The following is a 21,470-nucleotide window of genomic DNA, read 5'->3' on the forward strand; positions in this document are numbered from 1 at the left end:
CCCACTCCTTGAATTGTCTTTTCATCTTCTTAACACTATCTTTCAAAGAACAAGATTTCCTAACGCTAACAAAATGCAATTTATCAAAGCTTTCTTTACGGATCATGCTTTAGCTATCTTGCCCAAGAAATTACAGTCTAGCCCAATGGCAAAGACTTTCTCCTGTATTTCCTTCTACAAGTGTCACAGTTTCACATTTAAGTCTATGATTCTTTTGAATTACTTTCGGCATATGGTGCCAGATATGGACTGAAGTTCACTTTTAAACCTATGACTACCCAAGTGCTCCAGTCCCATCTATTGAAAACAGCCTCTTCCGCCAAACTGCCTTCGCATCTTTGTTGAAGGGAACTCTCACTGTGTGTGGATGTACTCCTGGGCTCTGTGCTCCATCGACTTAGCCCATCTGTCCATCTCTGTGTGGATGCATACAGCAGTATCAGTTACTACGGCCTTAAAGTAAACCTGGAGTCCCGCAGTCAGTCCTCCAATTCTGTTCTCTTTGAAAGGTGTTTTGGCTAGTCTAAATCCTTTAAATTCCCATCTAAGTCTTAGGTCAGTTTTTCAATTTCTAACCCCCCCCCACACACACACACAAAAAAAGCATGTTGGTATTTTGACTAAGATGGTGTTGAATCAATGGATCAATCTGGGGAGAACTGGCACATTCATGGGCTCCCTTAACATCACCGCCTTCTGATCTACGGGCACAGCAGCACTCCTCTCCATGTACTTCAGTTCAGTTCAGTTCAGTCGCTCAGTCGTGTCCGACTCTCCGCGACCCCATGAATCACAGCACGCCAGGCCTCCCTGTCCATCACCAACTCCCGGAGTTCACTCAAACTCATGTCCACAGAGTCGGTGATGCCATCCAGCCATCTCATTCTCCGTCGTCCCCTTCTCCTCCCGCCCCCAACCTTTCCCAGCATCAGAGTCTTTTCCAGTGAGTCAACCGTCGCATGAGGTGGCCAAAGTATTGCAGTTTCAGCTTTAGCATCAGTCCCTCCAATGAACATCCAGGATTGATCTCCTCCAGAATGGACTGGTTGGATCTCCTTGCAGTATAAGGGACTCTCAAGAGTCTTCTCCAACACCACAGTTCAAAAGCATTGATTCTTCGGCGATCAGCTTTCTTCACAGTCCAACTCTCACATCCATACATGACCACGGGAAAAACCATTGCCTTGACTAGACGGACCTTGGTTGGCAAAGTAATGTCTCTGCTTTTTAATATACTATCAAGGTTGGTCATAACTTTCCTTCCAAGGAGTAAAGGGTCTTTTAATTTCCTGGCTGCAATCAGCATCCGCAGTGATTCTGGAGCCCAAAAAAATAAAGTCTGACACTGTTTCCACTGTTTCCCCATCTATTCCCCATGAAGTGATGGGACCAGATGCCATGATCTTCGTTTTCTGAATGTTGAGCTTCAAGCCAACCTTTTCACTCTTCTCTTTCACTTTCATCAAGAGGCTTTTGAGTTCCTCTTCACTTTCTGCCATAAGGGTAGTGTCATCTGCATATCTGAGGTTATTGATATTTCTCCCAGCAATCTTGATTCCAGCTTGTGCTTCTTCCAGCCCAGCGTTCCTCATGATGTACTCAGCACACATTAAGTCTCCTCAGCAGTGATGCCTAGTTGACAGTATTCAGGTCTCACACATCCCTAACCACTTCACATTTCTTATTCTACTGTATGTAAATGCCATTGGTTTTTAAATTGATTTCCAATTATTCATTGCTAGTGAAATGCAATGGTGTTTTATACATTGACCCTATATCCCTGCAACCTTGCAAAATTCACTGATTAGTTCTAATAGCTTTCTTAGAATAATTTCCATCAGAATTTCAATACAGTCATGTCATCTGTTATTAGAGACAGTTTTACTCTTTCCTTTGCAATCTCATTTATTCTTTAAAAACCACCAGAAGTGATGAGAGGGGAAGCTCAGGTAAAAAACATTCAGCCTTTCACTATTAAGTATGATGTTACCTATAGGGTTTTCAGAGGCTCTTTATTAAGATGAGGGAATTCCCTTTCATGCCTAATTTGCTGAGAGATTTTATCAGGAATGGACACTGAATTCTGTCATATGCTCTTTCTGCATATATTGTGGTGACCATATGAATTTCCTGGTTTAGTGTGTGCACATGATAAATTAAATTCACTGCTTTTGTCAAAAGTCATGATATATCATCTTTTTTATATATTGTTATATTTGATTTGCTAAAATTATGTTTAAAATTTACACATCTATGTTCACGTGGGATATTCACCTATAGTTTTCACATATGTCTATCTGGTTTTGGTTTGGTATCACGGTAATACTGGCCTCAGAATTGGGGAGTAATATCTCATTTTCAATTTTCTTAAAAAGTCTGTGTAGAATTGGCATTATTTCTTCCTTAAATACTTGGGAGGACCACCAATGAAGTCTTCTTAGCCTAGAGTTTTGTTTGTGAGAATGTCTGAAACATTCCCACAATGCCTGGGAATGTTTCAGTAGTATTCGCCTTTCGAGGAACTTTCCCATTGCTCTAAGTTGTTGAATTTGCTGACATAAAGGTGTTCATAACACGCACTGTGTTTTAAGAGCTGTGGAATCTGTAGTGACACCCTGATACTGATAACTGGTGTCTGTTTTTCTGATCAATCTGCCTAACTCTTTATCAATACTCTTGACTTTCTCATTGATTCTATGCTTTCTATTCTCTATTTTGTTCATTTCTCCTCCCATCTTTTTTATTTCCCATCCCCTTACTTTGGGATTCATTTGCTCTCCTTTTCCTAGTTTCTTACGGTGGACACTGTACGAGACCTTTATTTCCTTTTCTAAAACAGGTATCTTTGTATCATAAATTTTGGAATGCTTTACTTTCATTTTCATTGAGTTCAAAGTCCTTTCAAATTTTCCTTTTGATTTACTCTTTGAGTTACTGTGAAGTATGTTATTTAGTTGCCAAATGTTGCTGTCACTGATTTCCCATTTAATTTTATTGTCATTAGAGAGCATCTTTTATGACTTCAAGTATTGAGATTTCTTTAATTGCACAGAATACGGCTTTCTTGGTTCACATTCCCAGAGTACTTGAAAAGAATGTGTATTCCACGACTGTTGGGCAGTACTCCATAAATACAACTTAGGCCAAGATAGTTAATTTTATTCAGGTCTTCTATATCCTTAATTTTTCCTGGCTGCTTGTTCCATCAATTATTGAAAAAGGGATAGGTACATATCTGAACGAGCAGAAAATGAAGAGGAATTAAAAAGCCTCTTGATGAAAGAGGAGAGTGAAAAAGTTGGCTTAAAGCTCAACATTCAGAAAACTAAGATCATGGCATCTGGTCCCATCACTTCCTGGAAAATAGATGGGGAAACAGTGGAAACAGTGTCAGACTTTTATTTTTTGGGGCTCCAAAATCACTGCAGATGTTGACTGAAGCCATGAAATTAAAAGACACTTACTCCTTGGAAGGAAAGTTATGACCAACCTAGACAGCATATTAAAAAACAGAGACATTACTTGGCCAACAAAGGTCTGTCTAGTCAAGGCTATGGTTTTTCCCATGGTCATGTATGGATGTGAGAGTTGGACTGTGAAGAAAGCTGAGCGCCGAAGAATTGATGCTTTTGAACTGTGGTGCTAGAGAAGACTCTTCAGAGTCCCTTGGACTGCAAGAAGATCCAACCAGTCCATCCTAAAGGAGACCACTCCTGGGTGTTCATTGGAAGGACTGATGCTGAGGCTGAAACTCCAATATTTTGGCCACCTTATGTGAAGAGCTGACTCATTGGAAAAGACCCTGATGCTGGGAGGGATTGGGGGCAGGAGGAGAAGGGGATGACAGAGGATGGCTGGATGGCATCAGCAACTGGAAGCACATGAGTTTGGGTGAACTCCGGGAGTTGGTGATGGACAGGGAGGCCTGGCGTACTGCGATTCATGGGGTCGCAAAGAGTCAGACACGACTGAACGACTGAACTGAACTGAACATATCTGAACATAATTGTAACTTGGACTATTAATCCTTTCTTAAGTTTCTGCTTCATGTGTTTAATAGTGAAAGTTGCTTAGTCGTGTCTAACTCTTTGCAACCCCATGCACTGTAGCCTACCAGGCTCCTCTGTCCATGGAATTCTCCAGGTCAGAATACTGGAGTGGGTAGCCATTCCCTTCTCCAGGGAATCTTCCCAACCCAGGGATCGAACCCAGGTCTCCCACACTGCAGGCAGATTCTTCCCCATCTGAGCCAACAGGGAAGCCCATGCATTTAATAGCTGTGTAGTAAACAGGCATTTTTTCAGTTTATTACTATGTTCTTTTAAGGAATGAACCCCTTCATCATTATGAAATGATCTTTATGCCTGTTGACATTCTTTACCTTTCTCTGATAATAATATACTAATTATTTCATCCTTTTCCTTAGAATTAGTATAGGAAATCTTTTTTCTCCTATTGCTGTTAACCAGTGGGTGTGTGTTTACTCTTAAAGCAGGTTCTTATAGGCAGCATGTGTTTGTGTTTTCTCTTTTATTCAGTAACCTCTGCCTTTTAAGCGCAATGTTTAGGCCACTGCTGTTTACTGACATGACCAGGCTTCAGTGCGTCAGTTTGCTCTTGGTTTCCTATTTGTCCCACTGTTTTGTCCCCCCTTTGCCTTCTTTTTCTGCGATCCTTTGGATTAACCATTGCTGTGATACTGTTCTATTTCTTCTGCGTGCTTACTGTCTTTCTTCTTTGAGATACTTTAGGGTTGTTTGAGGTTTATCATATCCACCTTTAAATCATCACCATCTGCCTGCAAGAGCTACAACAACGCTTCACATATTCACATACAGCATTTGAGACCCTCACAGTCTCCTCCCACTGCTTTCCTCCCGCCCTTGTGCTACTGGTGGCGTGCGCATTTACTTGCACGTTATAAAATTCACAATATATTGTTACTATTTTTTATTTAAAGTCAATTCTCTCTTCATAAGACTTCTATGATAAATAGTCTTTTATATCTACCCACAAATTAGCCACTTCTAGTGCCCTTCACTCTGTTTTATAGGTCCAGATTTCTGTCTTCTACCACTCTGCCTCTGCTTGGCGGGCGTCCCTTATTTTTGGTAGTATAGGTCTGCAGTGATGAACTTTCACCTTTTGCATATCTGAGACTGTCTTTATTTTGACTCTGTTTTGGAAAAATATCTTCACTGGATATAAAACCAGGTTGGCAGGGCTTTCTTCTTTCAGTACTTTTAAGATGTTGCTACTCTGTCACCTGTCTTGCATTTTTTTCCCACAAGAGATATGCTGTAATTCTCATCACTGTTCCTCTGTATTTTATATCTTTTTCTCTGATTTCTCCTTATTACTTGTTTTGACCAATCTGATGATGTATCTTGACAGGTCTTTTGTAACTGGGACAAGTTGAGCTTTTTGGATAAGAGGGTTTGTAGTTTTCATCTAATCTTGAAATTTTTCTGCCATTAGTTTTTCAAATATTTTTCTTAACCCTCTCTCCTTCAGGAACATCAGTTGTATCACTGATGCCCTGGTTTTTCTGTCATTGCTTTCTCTGTTTCTTTTTTAGACAGTTTTCTATTGCTATGTCTTAGAATCCACTGATCTCTTCTGTAATATCTAATCTGCTTTATCCTATCCAGTACATTTCGTGTCAGATATTACAGGTTTCACCTCTAGAAGTTTATTTGGTTATGTTTTACATCTTTCAAGTCTCAATATGTTCAGTCTTTCCTCCAGTCCTGGAACAAATGAAACAAGAGTCACAAGAAATGTTTCAGTGTTCTTATTTACTAATTTTGAATCTGTGTCAGTTCCAAGTTCTGACTCACTTTTCTCTTCATTATGGGTTGTATTTTCCTGCTTTGTACTCAGCTGTAGGCTCGTGGGAGGCAGAGCAAATCCCCAAAGATATTCACGCCTTAATCCCTGGAGTTGTTATCCAGTATTATTAGTGAATATGCTACATGGTATATTCATTTTTAGGGCTTCTGTAACAAAGTTCCACAAACTGGACAGCTTCAAACAACAAGAATTTATTCTCCCACCGTTGTGGAGGCTAGAAGTCCAAAATCAAGGTGTCAGAAGGACCACACTCCTTGCAGAGGTTCTAGGAAGACTCCTTCCTTAGAGGTGGCACAGTCCTGGCCTCACAGATACATCACTCCAACCTCTGCCTTTGTCTTCACATTCTTCCCATTGTGCAAGTCTCTGTTTTATCTTCTTGTAAGGACACTAGTTATTGGACTAGGACCCACCCTAATTCATTGTGACCTTAATTTACTAATTATATCAGCAAGGATATTATTTCCAAATAAGGTTATATTCTGAGGTTCTAAGCAGATGTGAACTTGGGGGAAACATTTTCAAGCCAATATACATGGAGACAAGAATGTTGCAGTTACAATTAAGGCTGTGGACTTTTAATAAAGAGAGACTGGGAAACCATGTTGGACAGGCCAGGTGGGTACAATCTAACCAAAGGAGTGTTTAAAAGCAGGGAACTTTCTCTCAGAGGAGTCAGAAAGCAGCAGAAGGGTAAGTCAGGGAAGAGCTTGAGACAACTCTGCTAGGGCGGGGGGTGGGGTGGAGGGGCGGTGTCACATGGGAAACCTGAGGAAGGAGGCAGGTAGCCTGCAGGGCAGGCTAGCGCCTGGCAAGCAGCTTGCAGGGAAGTGGGGCCTCAGGCCCACAGCTCTTTACAAAGAGCCAAACTGAGCCACGGGGCTTCCCTGGTGGCGCAGAGGTTAAAGCGTCTGCCTCAAATGCGGGAGACCCGGGTTGGATCCCTGGGTCGGGAAGATCCCCTGGAGAAGGAAACGGTAACCCACTCCAGTATTCCTGCCTGGAAAACCCCATGGACGGAGAAGCCTGGTAGGCTACAGTCCACGGGGTCGCATAGAGTCGGACACAACTGAGCGACGGAGCGGAGCGGAAACTGAGCCACGGCTTGAATTAACCCAGAAGCAAATTCTTCCCCAGAGCCTCTAATAAACACACTACCTGGGAAAACCTTCACTTCAGCTCATGAGATCGTGAGGGCCCTTTCTGGTCTGCCAAAAAGAGAACATCTATTTCACAAGTTTCCCTAAGGGCCATGTTTAAGCTGAAAATATGATAGCCCATTAATTCTATCCATCTCAGTAAAACAAAATGCTTAGCTGAGCTTCTGATCAGTTTGGAAAACACTAAAACAGAACACTTTTGTACATCCAAGCCTAAAGATACCAACATGTCTTTCAAATACAGAAAGTCTTTAACAAACCGGACTTTAGTAAAATGCTGAACGGACTCGGCGCACTTCGTCCACAACAAGAGACTCACACTGCTCATGGTTTAAGGCCTTCCCAGGCCTGGGAGCAGAAGTCTACGTGAGGGGCACTTACGCCTGACCAGCCTGGGTTTGCACCTACCAGCTATACAAGACCTAGAAAAGGGACTCTGCCGTCCTAGTTCATGTATAAAATGGGCTAAGACGTAACTCACAGAGCACTCATGAGCAACAGAAGAGAAGTAACACACCAAAATGTTAAATTATCACTGGTGCCTCTCCCCACCCTGACTCAACATAATGCAAATGGTCCAAAATCCTGAAAATTCCAAAGCACATCAGCAATTAGGCCAGATAGGTGGCGCCATTGGTTAAAAAAAAAAAAAAAAACACCATCTGCCAATGCAGGAGACATAAGAGATGCAAGTTTGATCCCTGGGTGGGGAAGATCCCCTGGAGGAGAGCAGGCAACCCACTCCAGTATTCTTGCCTGGAGAATCCCATGGACAGGGGAGTCTGGGGGGCCATAGTCCACAGGGTCACAGCTCTTGACCCTTTCCTTAAAGAACAATTCTCACTAATTACACCAAAAACGGCTTACACAATACTCTGTATTCTAATATGGCATTAAAAATACATGAAAACAACAATGACAAAAAACAGGCTCAGAAAATAAACTGCAAGGAAATATACCAAATTATTAACAATGTGAACATAGTAGAATTATGGATGATTTTTTTCTTCCCACTGGCCTACACGTTCTAAGCCTTCTATAAGGGGCATATAAAAGATCCTTAAGAATCATATTTAAACTCCTTTGTGAAACTCAAAATCCTCCACACCACTATACCATATAACTTCCCCACAAAATTCCTGAGAAGGGCAGAGAGCAGCAAAGCTTAATTGAGATGCAGATGCTAGCTGGGCCCCCAATCAGTCACAGATCTCAGTCTATTTACTTTCTAGTCTTACTAAGCACAATTCACATTCTACCCTCTGCAAAATCACAAATTATCAAGTGGCAGCAGCTTCAGTGATTGCACTCAAATAGTTTCAACCGTTGAGTATAAACCTTGAATGCTTCACTATACTTTTATAAACAGGGGAAAAATTTTATTTAGGCGTTGTAATTTGAAACAATTATCATCCATGTTATAAAGGAGACATCATTATTATTGATTTCTAAATATAAAAAGTATATAAACTTCTAGAATTTACCCTTCTGATCATTATGTGTCCCTTTCATGTAGCGAAAAATACAAATTCAAATTCTTCTCTAGAAATCAAAAGTTGAAAAACAAAAGTCTGCCTTAGGCAAAAGATCACAAATCAGGAAAAATATCTATTCTAACTAACCAAAAAACTTAAAATGAAGATAGTCATGAAAATCTAAATAAAGAAATCTTTATCAATAAGTGAAGAAAATAGTCAGGATGATCACAAAGATTCTGAATAACAATTCATTTAAGTTTGTAATGAAATTGGTGTCTTCTTTTATGTACTGAACTTCATATATTAATATAACACATATAATTTAATTTTTTTAAATTTTCCCCCACTTGCGTCTTTCCAGGAAAGTCAACATTACTGCTGATGGTTCTACCAATCACAACTGCAAAAAGAGATATAACCTCCACCACATTTACTTTTGTAAGGAAAATTCAATTAACACAAAGAATTTGAGAGTTGACGGTAATGTACTAGGTAACAATATAATCACCTATGTAAACAACCAGCTTTTAAAAAAATCTAAATAATTAAATGCAAAAAATTAAATTAACCAGAATAAATGTGAAAGCTTCAGACTCAGCTCATGCTACTTTAATTATCAAATTTGCAACATATAAAAAAGTTAAAGTTACTATGCTGCTAAGTCACTTCAGTTGTGTCCGACTCTGTGCGACCCCATAGACAGCAGCCCACCAGGCTCCCCGGTCCCTGGGATTCTCCAGGCAAGAACACTAGAGTGGGTTGCCATTTCCTTCTCCAATGCATGGAAATAAAAAGTGAAAGTGAAGTCGCTCAGTTGTGTCCAACTGTTAGCGACCCCATGGACTACAGTCTACCAGGCTCCTCTGTCCATGGGATTTTCCAGGCAAGAGTACTGGAGTGGGATGCCATCGCCTTCTCCAAAAGTTACTATGAGAACATTTAATTAGAAAAATAATAAAGCTACTATACACTCCTAAGTTGTCATTTTATTTTTGAAAACCGTAAAACTTAACAAGTTTTCAGCATTCTGACAACATATATCAGACATACACACATAAATATCTCTTAAGAATATGGTATAACTTTGATAAAACGTTATTAAATTAAAAATTAGGGCTAATACACATAACATACTACTACCACCACCTTTATTGTATTATATATTATTACTTATCAATTTGTAAAAGAAAAAATGTTAGCTAAATTTCTCTACTTCAGAAAACTAAAATCATATGCTCCAACACAGTAGAACCCTATAAATTCTTAAAACTTGCAGTTTATCTAAATTAGTTGCATTGACAACTGTTTTGAAAGATATTCAATGTCTATCCCCAAAAGAAGTATCTAAAACAAAAGCTACTTAACAATTCCAGAATACTTAGTTCAAAACTCAATCCAACCAAACTGAACTGCCAGATCACCAATGGATACATTACCTTCTAGCTCCATCTGCTGGAGCCACAAACTATTTCAATACAAAATATAACACTATGAAGCAAAAAAAATCTATCACTTTTTAATCACACAGACAAAAAACTTCATTTATTTAAATTACAAAATTAATCCAAGTTCAGCCATATTCAATAATTTCCAAAGCGGTAAAACTAAGTTAAAACCATATTTCACTGGAATTGAAGATCTAATCCAATTGTCAAAAAGTGACATAAAAAAAAAAAATCTAAGAAAGCATAATCTTTATATTTTTTTAATTTTAATTTTTATTTAATAGATGGTACAAAGCACAATGCCATAAACATTAACAGTTAAAATTTCACCAAATGAAAAAAATACTATAGAAAACACAGTTGCAAAAAGCTACATTAAGTTATTTTACAATTGCCTCAAGCTGCAAAAAGAAAAAAAACCCAATGCCATACCTAAGTTATCCCTCTCTCAAAATAATGCCATTTATATTATAAACCACGAGCTCCCCATCAAAAGACAGGAACTGCTTTTGTTAATTCATATATATATATATGACTGTATCACTTTGCTATACACCTGAAACAAACACAACACTATAAATAAAATATAGTACAATATGAAATAAAAATAAGTAACAGACCTTTTGGAGAAGGAAATGGCAACCCACTCCAGTGTTCTTGCCTGGAGAATCCCAGGGATGGGGGAGCCTGGTGGGCTTCCGTCTATGGGGTCACACAGAGTCGGACACGACTGAAGTGACTTAGCAGCAGCAGCAACAGACCTTTGGGGCTTTACACCGAGTTAAGAGTTCCTATCAGAGGGATAACAGCACCGCAGCCGCACTGAATCCTCATGAAGGAGGCACACGAATGACTGGGTTACAAGAGTTACAGGAATGAGAGCTGCTCACTTCCCAGAAACCACAGCTCACAGAGAACCAACAAAGGCACGAGATACAGACACTTATGAATGTGTAAAACTCAAGAAAGTCCACATCACTCCTACAACATGTCGAAAGTGCCTCAGAATTCACGCAATACCAACTTTCTCATGGTTCTGGTTAAATTACATCTATTCAATGGAGAAAAGATAATCTCTTTAACAAGTGGTGCTGGAAAAACTGGTCAACCACTTGTAAAAGAATGAAACTAGAACACTCCCTAACACCATATGCAAAAATAAACTCAAAATGGATTAAAGATCTAAATGCAAGACCAGAAACTATAAAACTCCTAGAGGAGAACATAGGCAAAACACTCTCCAACATAAATCACAGCAGGATCCTCCATGACCCACCTCCCAGAATATTGGAAATAAAAGCAAAAATAAACAAATGGGACCTAATTAAAATTAAAAGCTTCTGCACAGCAAAGGAAACTATAAGCAAGGTGAAAAGACAGCCTTCAGAAAGGGAGAAAATAATAGCAAATGAAGCAACTGATAAAGGATTAATCTCAAAAATATACAAGCAACTCCTGCAGCTCAATTCCAGAAAAATAAACAACCCAATCAAAAAATGGGCCAAAGAACTAAACAGACATTTCTCCAAAGAAGACATACAGATGGCTAACAAACACATGAAAAGATGCTCAACATCACTCATAATTAGAGAAATGCAAATTAAAACCACAATGAGGTACCAGTTCACGCCAGCCAGAATGGCTGCTATCCAAAAGTCTACATGCAATAAATGCTGGAGAGGGTGTGGAGAAAAGGGAACCCTCTTACACTGTTGGTGGGAATGCAAACTAGTACAGCCACTATGGAGAACAGTGTGGAGATTCCTTAAAAAACTGGAAATAGAACTGCCATACGACCCAGAAATCCCACTGCTGGGCATACACACTGAGGAAACCAGAATTGAAAGAGACACATGTACCCCAGTGTTCATCGCAGCACTGTTTATAATAGCCAGAACATGGAAGCAACCTAGATGTCCATCCGCAGACGAACGGATAAGAAAGCTGTGGTACATTTACACAATGGAGTACTACTCAGCGATTAAAAAGAATACATTTGAATTAGTTCTAATGAGGTGGACAAAACTGGAGCCTATTATACAAAGTGAAGTAAGCCAGAAACAAAACACCAATACAGTATATTAACACATATATATGGAATATAGCAAGAGGATAATGATAACCATGTATACGAGACAACAGCTCGTATAAAGCATAAATAAGCTTTAAAGGAAAGACTACAAGTTCGCTCTTGAATAGTGTTGTGAGAACCTCACAAGTATAGCTTTTGCTTCTGCACTTGGAAGGAAAATAAAACAAAAAGAACAATTTTAGCAACAAGCTGTGAAACATTTTAACTTTGTTTTTAAAATAAAAAAAGCAAAACACATCTACTGTAGAAATATTATAAATGCAAACACCAAAACAGAATTTTTTATAAAATATAAATTTTCTATATTACATAATCCTACCACTCAAAGGAAAACTTTTTTTTCAACATCTTTCTATATAGACAAATATTCATCTACATCATCATCTATAATGTAAAAAAGCACTCCACTGTTTGGATCTACCAAAATTTAAGCAAATTTCCTACTTAGATTGTTTTATATTTTCACCATAATAAATAATAAATATCTAGTAACTATATAACTAGAATAAAGCACATTATAATAAATGACTGAATTATTGAGACCAATTAACTAGAAATTGTTAGTAATATTTAACTAAAAATGATACCTTAAAATTTAGTAAGAATAGACTTTTGATTTAATGTTTATACATAAGTAAACATGATACCTATTTTTCCTTTTTAACTTATAATCTTATAATCTTAAAGTATGAATTTTTTGACCTTCTGTGGGTCTTGAAAATATATAAAACAAAGATGGATTTGGGGCTGTTCTTGCATCATGTCCAAAATATCATATTGGTTCTTCTTGCTGACAAATCAAAATAAGGTACACATACCTTGCAAAGTCAAGCCAGATTCATTGTGGTTATCTTTCAACAGGCTGAATTTTAAAATGGTCAATCATATTATAAATGTGTATCTCTGCCTGGTCATAAGTAAGTATAGATAGCTTAGCTGAGAGAAAATACCTCAAAAATTGAAGAATTACTTCCTTACTTAAGGTTATAACTTGATTATACCCAAAGATATGTGAAAGTTTCATTTTCACGTTAAACTCACACACATGGAAGCGTCATTTTGAAGTGGCTAATCCAGTGGCATTTAGTATGTTTACAACCCTGTGTAACCACTACCTGCACCCAGTCCCAAAGCTTCCCATCACTCAGAAAGGGAAAGTCACTAAGCTGCTGAATGGTGGCTCATCTGGAGAATTCCGCACTTCTCTACTTACTTTCTAATAGTAAAGATACAGTAAGTGAATACAATAGACACTTTCTTCTATTTTTATTCTTTCCCTATTTTAATTGTAATAATAAACCAGAATTTAAAATAATATAAATTTTAGCTACCATTTTAATTTGTCCTTTCGGCTCCTTCTGTACCCTCCTATGATAAACTATGATCACTGGCATGCCATGGCCCACACCAAGGGAACAACGAACCCCATCTCTCTTAGCATCCAGCTGACGGTGACAAAGAGCCCCAGCTAAAACCATCAATGAGCAGAAGGCTATCAACCTGACCCACTCCAGCTCCAATATCATTTCTATATTATGTTTTTGAAGAAAATGTTTTAATAACTTTTCTCATTGTAGACAGAGCTACATCTTACTGCAAGATAGTGATTTAGAACTAAGTTTAATATTCTATTTATTAACGTCACTAAATTCTGGCCCAGAACTCTATAATTGCAAGGTAATACAGTTAACATGAAACATTTCAAACACATGTCCAAGATCCAAACACTGTATCCAAGCTAAACTGAATGCACTTATAGATTTCAAAGCACTGTCGACACATATTTTAGCCTCTAATCCCCATGTGAGTTACACATTAAAGGCACCATCGTTCCATACTGATAATTTTTCAGAATAAGCCGTTAAATTTATTTTCAAATTAAGTCTACTCTAGCAAAGCATTCCTAATAACACAATTAATAACTGTTACCTCCAATCAATGTACAAGAACTTGGCCCTGTACAAGAACTGGGACAGGTGCCTCATGGGAGATTAACAGAATTTAAGACATGTTCCCAGGCCTCAAAGAATTTAGCATAAATTTACAAAACATTTAACAAAAAAGAATTCAAAAAAATCCCATAAATGTCACAAGATGGCAAATGACTAACACATGAATACGGACACCATCACTGCCCTGGGGTAAGAAATACCATCAGACATTCGGGGACTACTAACTCTGACTCTGAAATGACACTACCTCCAGGGGACCCAAAACGTCACCCCGGTCAGAGCAGGGGCTTGTGGAGGTTAGCGGGTCAAGAGAGTTTAGCTCAGGCTGCACATGTCTCACAGTGGGTCCCTGAACCTGTGCTGCAGCTCCTTCCCCAGGTCTGGAATGCCTAACTGGAACGGACATGCTCAAATACAGGCAGAATCCCCACACAGTCCCCTGACCTGTAGAATAAGAGCTATCACAGTGAGAAAGGCCAAGCAGAAGCCACTAGAACCACCCCTAACCTGGAAACCATAACCCACAAGAAATCCCACCCTCCTGAAGGTGAGGCAGGGATGAGGGATGAGAGGGGGGCTGCCTCTCACGTCCCCAGGCGGGACCTTGGAGCATGACCGTGGGTTCCCAGCAGCTCAACCAGAGAGCGACTGTCAACCAGGGGGTGCTACGGTGCAGCTGCTGCAGCAGGCATGGCTTCACTGTGAGGGCAAATGAATACATGTCCTGGTATCTGGTATGCCTACCGATGAGACAAAAGCTTTTTTTTCCATCCCTGGCCAAGAGGCCTGCAATGGCAGGTGGGTTCTTCACCACTGGGGCCACCTGGGAAAGTCCACCCACAAGGCCCACCGGAAGCAGTCTGCTTTCAGTTGGCGAGGCAAACAGCTCATCTTCACTGTCCTGACTTCAAGGCCCAGCTCCTCCTGGCCCATGTCACAGCTGGGTTTGAGGGATCTCCATCACCATTCCCTTCCGGGGATGCACACTGCTCCACTACACAGATGACAGTACGCTAGGCAGACCTAGTGAGTAAGCAGCAGCAACGACTCCAGACTTGTCGGAAGACATTCCAGGGCCCAGCGGTCTGGGTCACAGCCCTTCTAGGCTGTGGCACCTGGCCTCTCCCACACCAAGTAGAGGCGCACTGCTCAGGGCCTTCTTGGGATTTGGAAAGGAACATGTTCCTTGCATGGGTGCGCCACTCTGGCCCATTGCTGAGTGATACAGAAAGTTGCTGGTTTTGAGCAGGGCTCAAAACAAGAGAAGGCTCTGCAGCAGGTCTAAGCAGCTCTGCAGGCTGCTTTGCCCTTGGCCTTACGACCCAGCAGATCTAATGGTGCTGGAAGTGTTGGCAGCAGAGAAGATGCTGTTCAGAGCCCATGACAGACACTGGAGGGGAATCACAGCAAAGGCCCTTGGGATTTCGGAACAAAGTCCTGCCATCCCCCTGCAGGTAACTACTACCTTCCCTCTGAGAAAGTAACTGGCTTGCCGTCAGGCTTAGCAGAGATTGAACACTGAACTCTGAGCCACCACGTCACCATGCAACCTGAGTGGGCCGTCATAAACTGGGGGGTGTGCCAAGCCATAAAGTGGACATGCACAGCAACACCCCAACATCAGGTGCAAGTGGTGATCGTGCCTGAGCAGGCCCTGAAGGCATGAGTAAGTCACATGGAAGTCACCCAGACGCCCACAGTCCCCACTTCTCTCCCGTAGCTGAACTGTACCTGTGGCCTGGTGGGCATTCCTTCTGATCAGCTGGCAGAAGAGAAGACGGGTCTGCCAAACATGCAGACACTGCCCCCAGGGGGACAGCCCTCCCTGGGACATATACAAAGGCCAGCAGTGACGGGGAATCCCCCAATGGACAGGACTTTGGGCAGTGTACCTGACCCCTCACTTTGCTCAGCAATGGCGAGACACATAATTACACATTCATACTGGCCTATGGCTCAGCTGGAAGGTCAGGGACTTAGAAGGAGCGTGACTGGAAAAACGGTAAACGAGGAGATTTGGAGAAGAAGTGTGCAGACAGCCCACTCTGAACGGGAAAACAATGTGAACTCAGAGGCAGACTCAGCAGAGGAGGCTCACAGTAACGCGGACAGACGGACTCGTCCTAGTCTCACAGACCCTATCAGCCCCCTCCCCGAGCCACCCGCCATCACCCAGGAAGCCCATCACAGAGGGCCACAGCGCCCGGGACGGAGGCTATGTGCAGCCACAGCAACACGGACGGATATTCTCCACAGCTGACCCGGCTCCTGTCACCACTGCCGTCAGCCTCACACTGAACTACACCCTGTGTGCTCCCCTGTGATAGTCTGGCCCCATTAATGCTTATCTAAGGCTGATGAATCTCCAACCCCAAGACAATCTAAGGAAACAAACACTCCCTGGATGTCATCTACAAGGTTAAATACAACTACGAATTCAGAAGAGAAAGATAAATGTGAAGCTTTATGAAATTCACTACAAGCAGCTCTACCAAAAAACCAGAAGCAGAAACAAAGTCAGGCTCATCAAACCCTCGAGAACAACGTCCAGCGCTGGTGGCTAGGACTTCCTAAGACCTACCACAAGAATGTATCTACAAGCAACGATGTAACTCAGGGGCTCCTCCTCTAGCTCCCCAGCTTTCAGCTGACATGGTCACTGGAGGTTAAAACTACTGTTTACAATTTACCTACTCATTCAACACCTGTTTACTGGGCTACCACTATGTTGGAAGCACTTCTCTAAGCCCTGATTCATAAACAAAATACAATGCCTGAGCTTACACCTCTTACATTATAATCAGAAAGGCAACCAATACAAACAAATACATTTACTTTCAAGGTTAAGACCAGCATAAATACATAGCACATTGTGTACTGATAGTTCTTACTTTCAGTCCATAAAAAGAATAAATAAATGGCTATGATTAGAGTATTTAAAGGTCATTAAGTATGTCATGCATTTTCTGTTTAGTAAAACTGGAAACAAAGGCCGGTTCCCTCATAATTCTGGTCAGCCTGGACTGAGACCACCTGCACCTCCGGGAAAACACCTGGAGCCCGACCCTCAGAGCGCACGCGCCAAGAAGCGACAGCGCCATGGAGAGTGAGGGCCACAGGGAGCCGAGTCCTCGACAAGCACTTCAGACAGCGTGCACCAAACACACCTGCAGACCGTACATTACCGAACTGCTACTAGTAACGGACTGTCATGTAACAGTAATTCATCAGAAAAATCACTGATACATATAGTTTTGCGCCCACCATTGATAAAGACAACTCACCTCACTTCCACGTTGTTTCCTACCTTTCACAGTGACTTTCCAGTAGATGGCTGACTTTTTTGTGTCAATTTCAGTAAAGACCTTAATTTGTTGAGTTCAATTGCTAAGCAACAAAAATGGAGTAATTTCTCTTTATTCACTTAACAGTTAGTTCTAACTTTACTGAATTCATTTGGTCTTCAGGGCATCAATAACTCCATTTGTTTCCAGTTTCAAGTGTGACAGAAAGCACAAGGCCAGTGTAAAATACCCGACAGACTAAGGTGTCAAAATTCTTCTTGTCAAGAAACAGGATAAGCAGTATTAAAAGGCCAACTGGGAAGGAAACATTTGCAATTAACCTGACAGTTAATACTTAAAAACTCACAAAAATGGACACAAGAAATACAGGGGGGCAATTTACTAAAAATCAAATACAAACAACTGATAAATGTGCTTTGTAAATGCCTACCCTCACTGTAATTAAAAAGGGGAAATTTCTCATCTATTGAATTCCATTAAGGTTCCATTTCACTATTTATTCAGTTATGTTTTCACATGCACACACACAATATGCAAGGGTTTAGGTAACAGTATATTCACAGTCATTCTCTGGGTTGTGAGATTCTAATTCTAATTTTCTTCACTATAAATTTTGCTTTCCAAATTTTCTACAGCAAATATGTATTTCTTTAAACACAAAGGGGTAAGGAAAAAAGGTAGTTATCTGTATAAACTCCAAATAGATTAAACAGTTACATGCAAACAAAACCATTTTTTAAAGAACAACAAAAAAAAGGGAGTATTTGTCACATCTCAGGAAGGGAGATCATCTTCTAAATACAAAAACAATTACAGAAACCAAAGGAAGAAAAAGACTGGACACATAAAAAGCAAAAACCCTGCAATCAAAAACTCAAAATTAAAAAGCAAAATAACCATAAAAACATATTTACAAAAATCTGATAAGCAGCTGATGCATTTCACACATAAAGAGATAATATAATTCAATATGGAAAAAAGTAGGCAAAAGACAATGAAACACATAAAAAACATATGTGTATTAGATCTTTGTATATACTTTACAAATTAAAACGTCCTACCTCATGAAACGTTTCCAGAAAATCAGAGCCAAGACTGATCTGAATAGAAATTCAGATCTATTTTGCTTCAAAGCAATATACCACATTGCCAAAATAAGTCATTATTTTTTTAACCACGTTAATTTTAAATCAGTTTTCACTCCAATCCCAAAGAAGGGCAATGCCAAAAAATGTTGAAAGCTACCTTACAACTGTGTTCATTTCACACGCCAGCAAGGTAATGTTCAAAATCCTTAAAGCTAGGCTTCAGCAGCACATGAAAAGAGAACTTCCTGATATACAAGCTGGACTGAGAAAAAGCAGAGGAACCACAGATCTAATTGCCAACATTCACTGGATCATACAGAAAGCAAGGAAATTCCAGGAAAACATCTACTTCTGCTTCACTGACTATGCTAAAGCCTTTGACTGTGTGGATCACAACAAAATGGGAAAATCCTAAAAGAGACGGGAGTACCAGACTACTTACCGCCTGAGAAACCTACATGCAGGTTAAGGGGCAAGAGTTAGAGTCAGACATGGAACAACAGACTGGTTCAAAATTAGGAAAGGAGCACATCAAGGCTGTATGCTGTCACCGTGCTCATTTTACTTATATGCAGAGTACATCATGCAAAATGCTGGTCTGGATGAAGCACAAGCTGAAATCAAGACTGCCAGGAGAAAGAAATAACAATAACCTCAGATATGCAGATGATACCACTCTTCCGGAAGAAAGCCAAGAGCAACAAAGAGCCTTTTGATGAAGGTAAAAGAGGAAAGTGAAAAAGCTGGCTTAAAATTCAACATTCAGAAAACGAAGATCATAGCATCATAGTGAAGGTCCCATCACTTTGTGGCAAACAGAAGGGGAAAAAGTGGAAACAGTGACAGAGTTTATTTTCTTGGGCTCCAAAATCATGCTGGACGGTGACTGCAGCTCTTTGGCAGGAAAGCTATGACCAACCTAGACAGTGTATTAAAGAGCAGAGACATCACTTTGCTGATAAAGGTCCATACAGTCAAAGCTATGGTTTTTCCAGTAGTCATGTAAGGATGTGAGAGTTGGACCATAAAGGCTGACTGCCGAAGAATTGATGCTTCTCAATTGTGGTGCTGGAGAAGACTCTTGAGAGTAGCTTGGACAGCAAGGAGAGCAAGCAAACAAGTTAATTCTAAAGGAAATCAACCCTGAATATTCATTGGGAGGACTGAGGCTGAAGCTGAAACTCCAATACTTCAGTCACTTGATGAGAAGAGCTGACTCACTGGAAAAGACCCTGATGCTGGGGAAGACTGAAGGCAGGAGAAGGGGGCAACAGAGGATGAGATGGTTGGATGGTATGACCAACTCAGTCGACAAGAGTGTGAGCAACCTCTGGGAGACAGTGGAAGACAAGAAGACTGGTGTGCTGCAGGCCATGGGGTCTCAGAGAGTCAGACTTAGCAACTGAACAACAGCAACAACAAATTTTAAAGTCTGTCCTTGACAAAAGAGTTTTTCCCCCTTCTATCATACATTCTGAAATGACTAAAGAAATTAACAGCAAATAAATAAAATAGAAACTATGGTAAGCTTTTTTTTAAGGTCTGAAATGGAGGTTGAGTTCTGACATACCCAGATAAATCAAAATTCTCTTGCTAAATAATTAAAGGAAAATGTATTTATCAAAATCACAGTATAAATGCTGCTTCTTGCAGAAAAGCTTTTCACAACTAAGAATCAGACTAGTCAGTAAAATCTGCTTTTCTGATTTTATGAAGGACTCAAATAGTTTACTGAAGGAAGACGCATATTTTATGGAAAATAAGAAAAGGAAAAATGTTAAATATAATACAGTATAAAATTAAAACACTAATTGTGATTATATTAAGACATATATACTAACCATGAATCAGGGAGCCATTCAGCCACTGAATATAGTAGTTTTGAGGAAAAGAAAGCAGGATCTCATTGCTGATTATCGAGAAGGGTAGAAGCAAGACGGCTCCGGCCGACACTGCCAGCGTGAAGGTGCTCAGAAACAACCTGGAAGAGACGGAAAAGCAGAGGCTGCAGAGGTCACTCAAAAGGGGCAGAGCCCTCTTCAGGCTCTGAAATCCAGAAAGACGTAACATGCGCTTCACTGAGTCCATGCAGCTGGAGGACAAATGAAATGCATGTGGTCCCAGCAGTTAAACTAGACCAACTCTAAACGCGCCTCCGAGAAGACCGCTGAGCCTACCACGCGGGCCGGGAGCAGACACAGACTAAGACGGGGTACTGCATGGAGCACTGCACGGAGTACTGCACACAGCACTGCACACAGTACTGCACACAGCACTGCACGGAGTACTGCACTGAGTACTGCACACACCACTGCACGGAGTACTGCACACACCACTGCACACAGTACTGCACACAGCACTGCACACAGCACTGCACGGAGTACTGCACACAGCACTGCACACAGCACTGCACGGGGTACTGCACGGAGTACTGCACACAGCACTGCACACAGCACTGCACAGGGTACTGCACGGAGTACTGCACACAGCACTGCACACAGTACTGCACACAGCACTGCACACAGCCAAGGGGGGTGGGCTGCAGTCTCAGTCCCCTCTCAAGTCTAACCATTTATTTCACAGCTGCATTTAATTAACAATGCCAGCAGTACATGCGAAGAGCAACGCAACAACTATTTCAGGTGAAAAAAATACTTGTGAAACAGTATGAAAAACAACTTAAGCTAAAATGGTTATTTCTGGAAGAAAAACTTACAAAGCCATTGGTCTACTATCTCTTAAAATAGGTAAAGGCTAAATAAACTATATAATAAATTGTAGGAAACTATTAAACAATATTTAAAAGATGATTTTGTCATTTTTAAAAATAGGATAGCTTAAAATGTATAATATGGAAAATGTCTAAAATAAAGTTAAAAAGAAAAAGCACAGACAATAAATATAAACCATGCTCTCTCCCATCCCCCTTCCCCAACATGTGTATTTTCACACAGGAAAAGAGATACATTAAAAAAATCTAGCATAATATATAACAACTCCAAGGAGAGCGAACATAAGGGGCTTTAACTTTCTCAGTTATACATGTCCAAAATGCTTACAATTTTATATCTAATTTTTAAAGTTTTTTGAAGACTAA

At 40.4% G+C, this 21,470-nt stretch overlaps 1 protein-coding gene across 6 annotated transcripts in view; it reads right to left on the reverse strand.

Moving 5' to 3' along the window:
- The window catches only part of LMBR1 (limb development membrane protein 1), a 145,363-nt gene that overhangs the window by 94,668 nt on the left and 29,225 nt on the right, over positions 1-21,470 (reverse strand). For 5 of the 6 annotated variants that reach the window (XM_088834787.1, XM_055421640.2, XM_055421643.2 and 2 more), the window contains one exon: positions 20,215-20,354. In XM_088834787.1, the coding sequence (XP_088690913.1) occupies positions 20,215-20,354 (140 nt within the window). Of the gene's footprint in view, positions 1-20,214; positions 20,355-21,470 lie in introns of those variants that run through there. The other variant, XM_088834786.1, reaches the window with a different exon arrangement.

This window comes from Moschus berezovskii, chromosome 3, assembly GCF_049115385.1.
Source record: "Moschus berezovskii isolate FMDL1 chromosome 3, NW_MosBer_1.0, whole genome shotgun sequence".
Taxonomy (NCBI): domain Eukaryota; kingdom Metazoa; phylum Chordata; class Mammalia; order Artiodactyla; family Moschidae; genus Moschus; species Moschus berezovskii.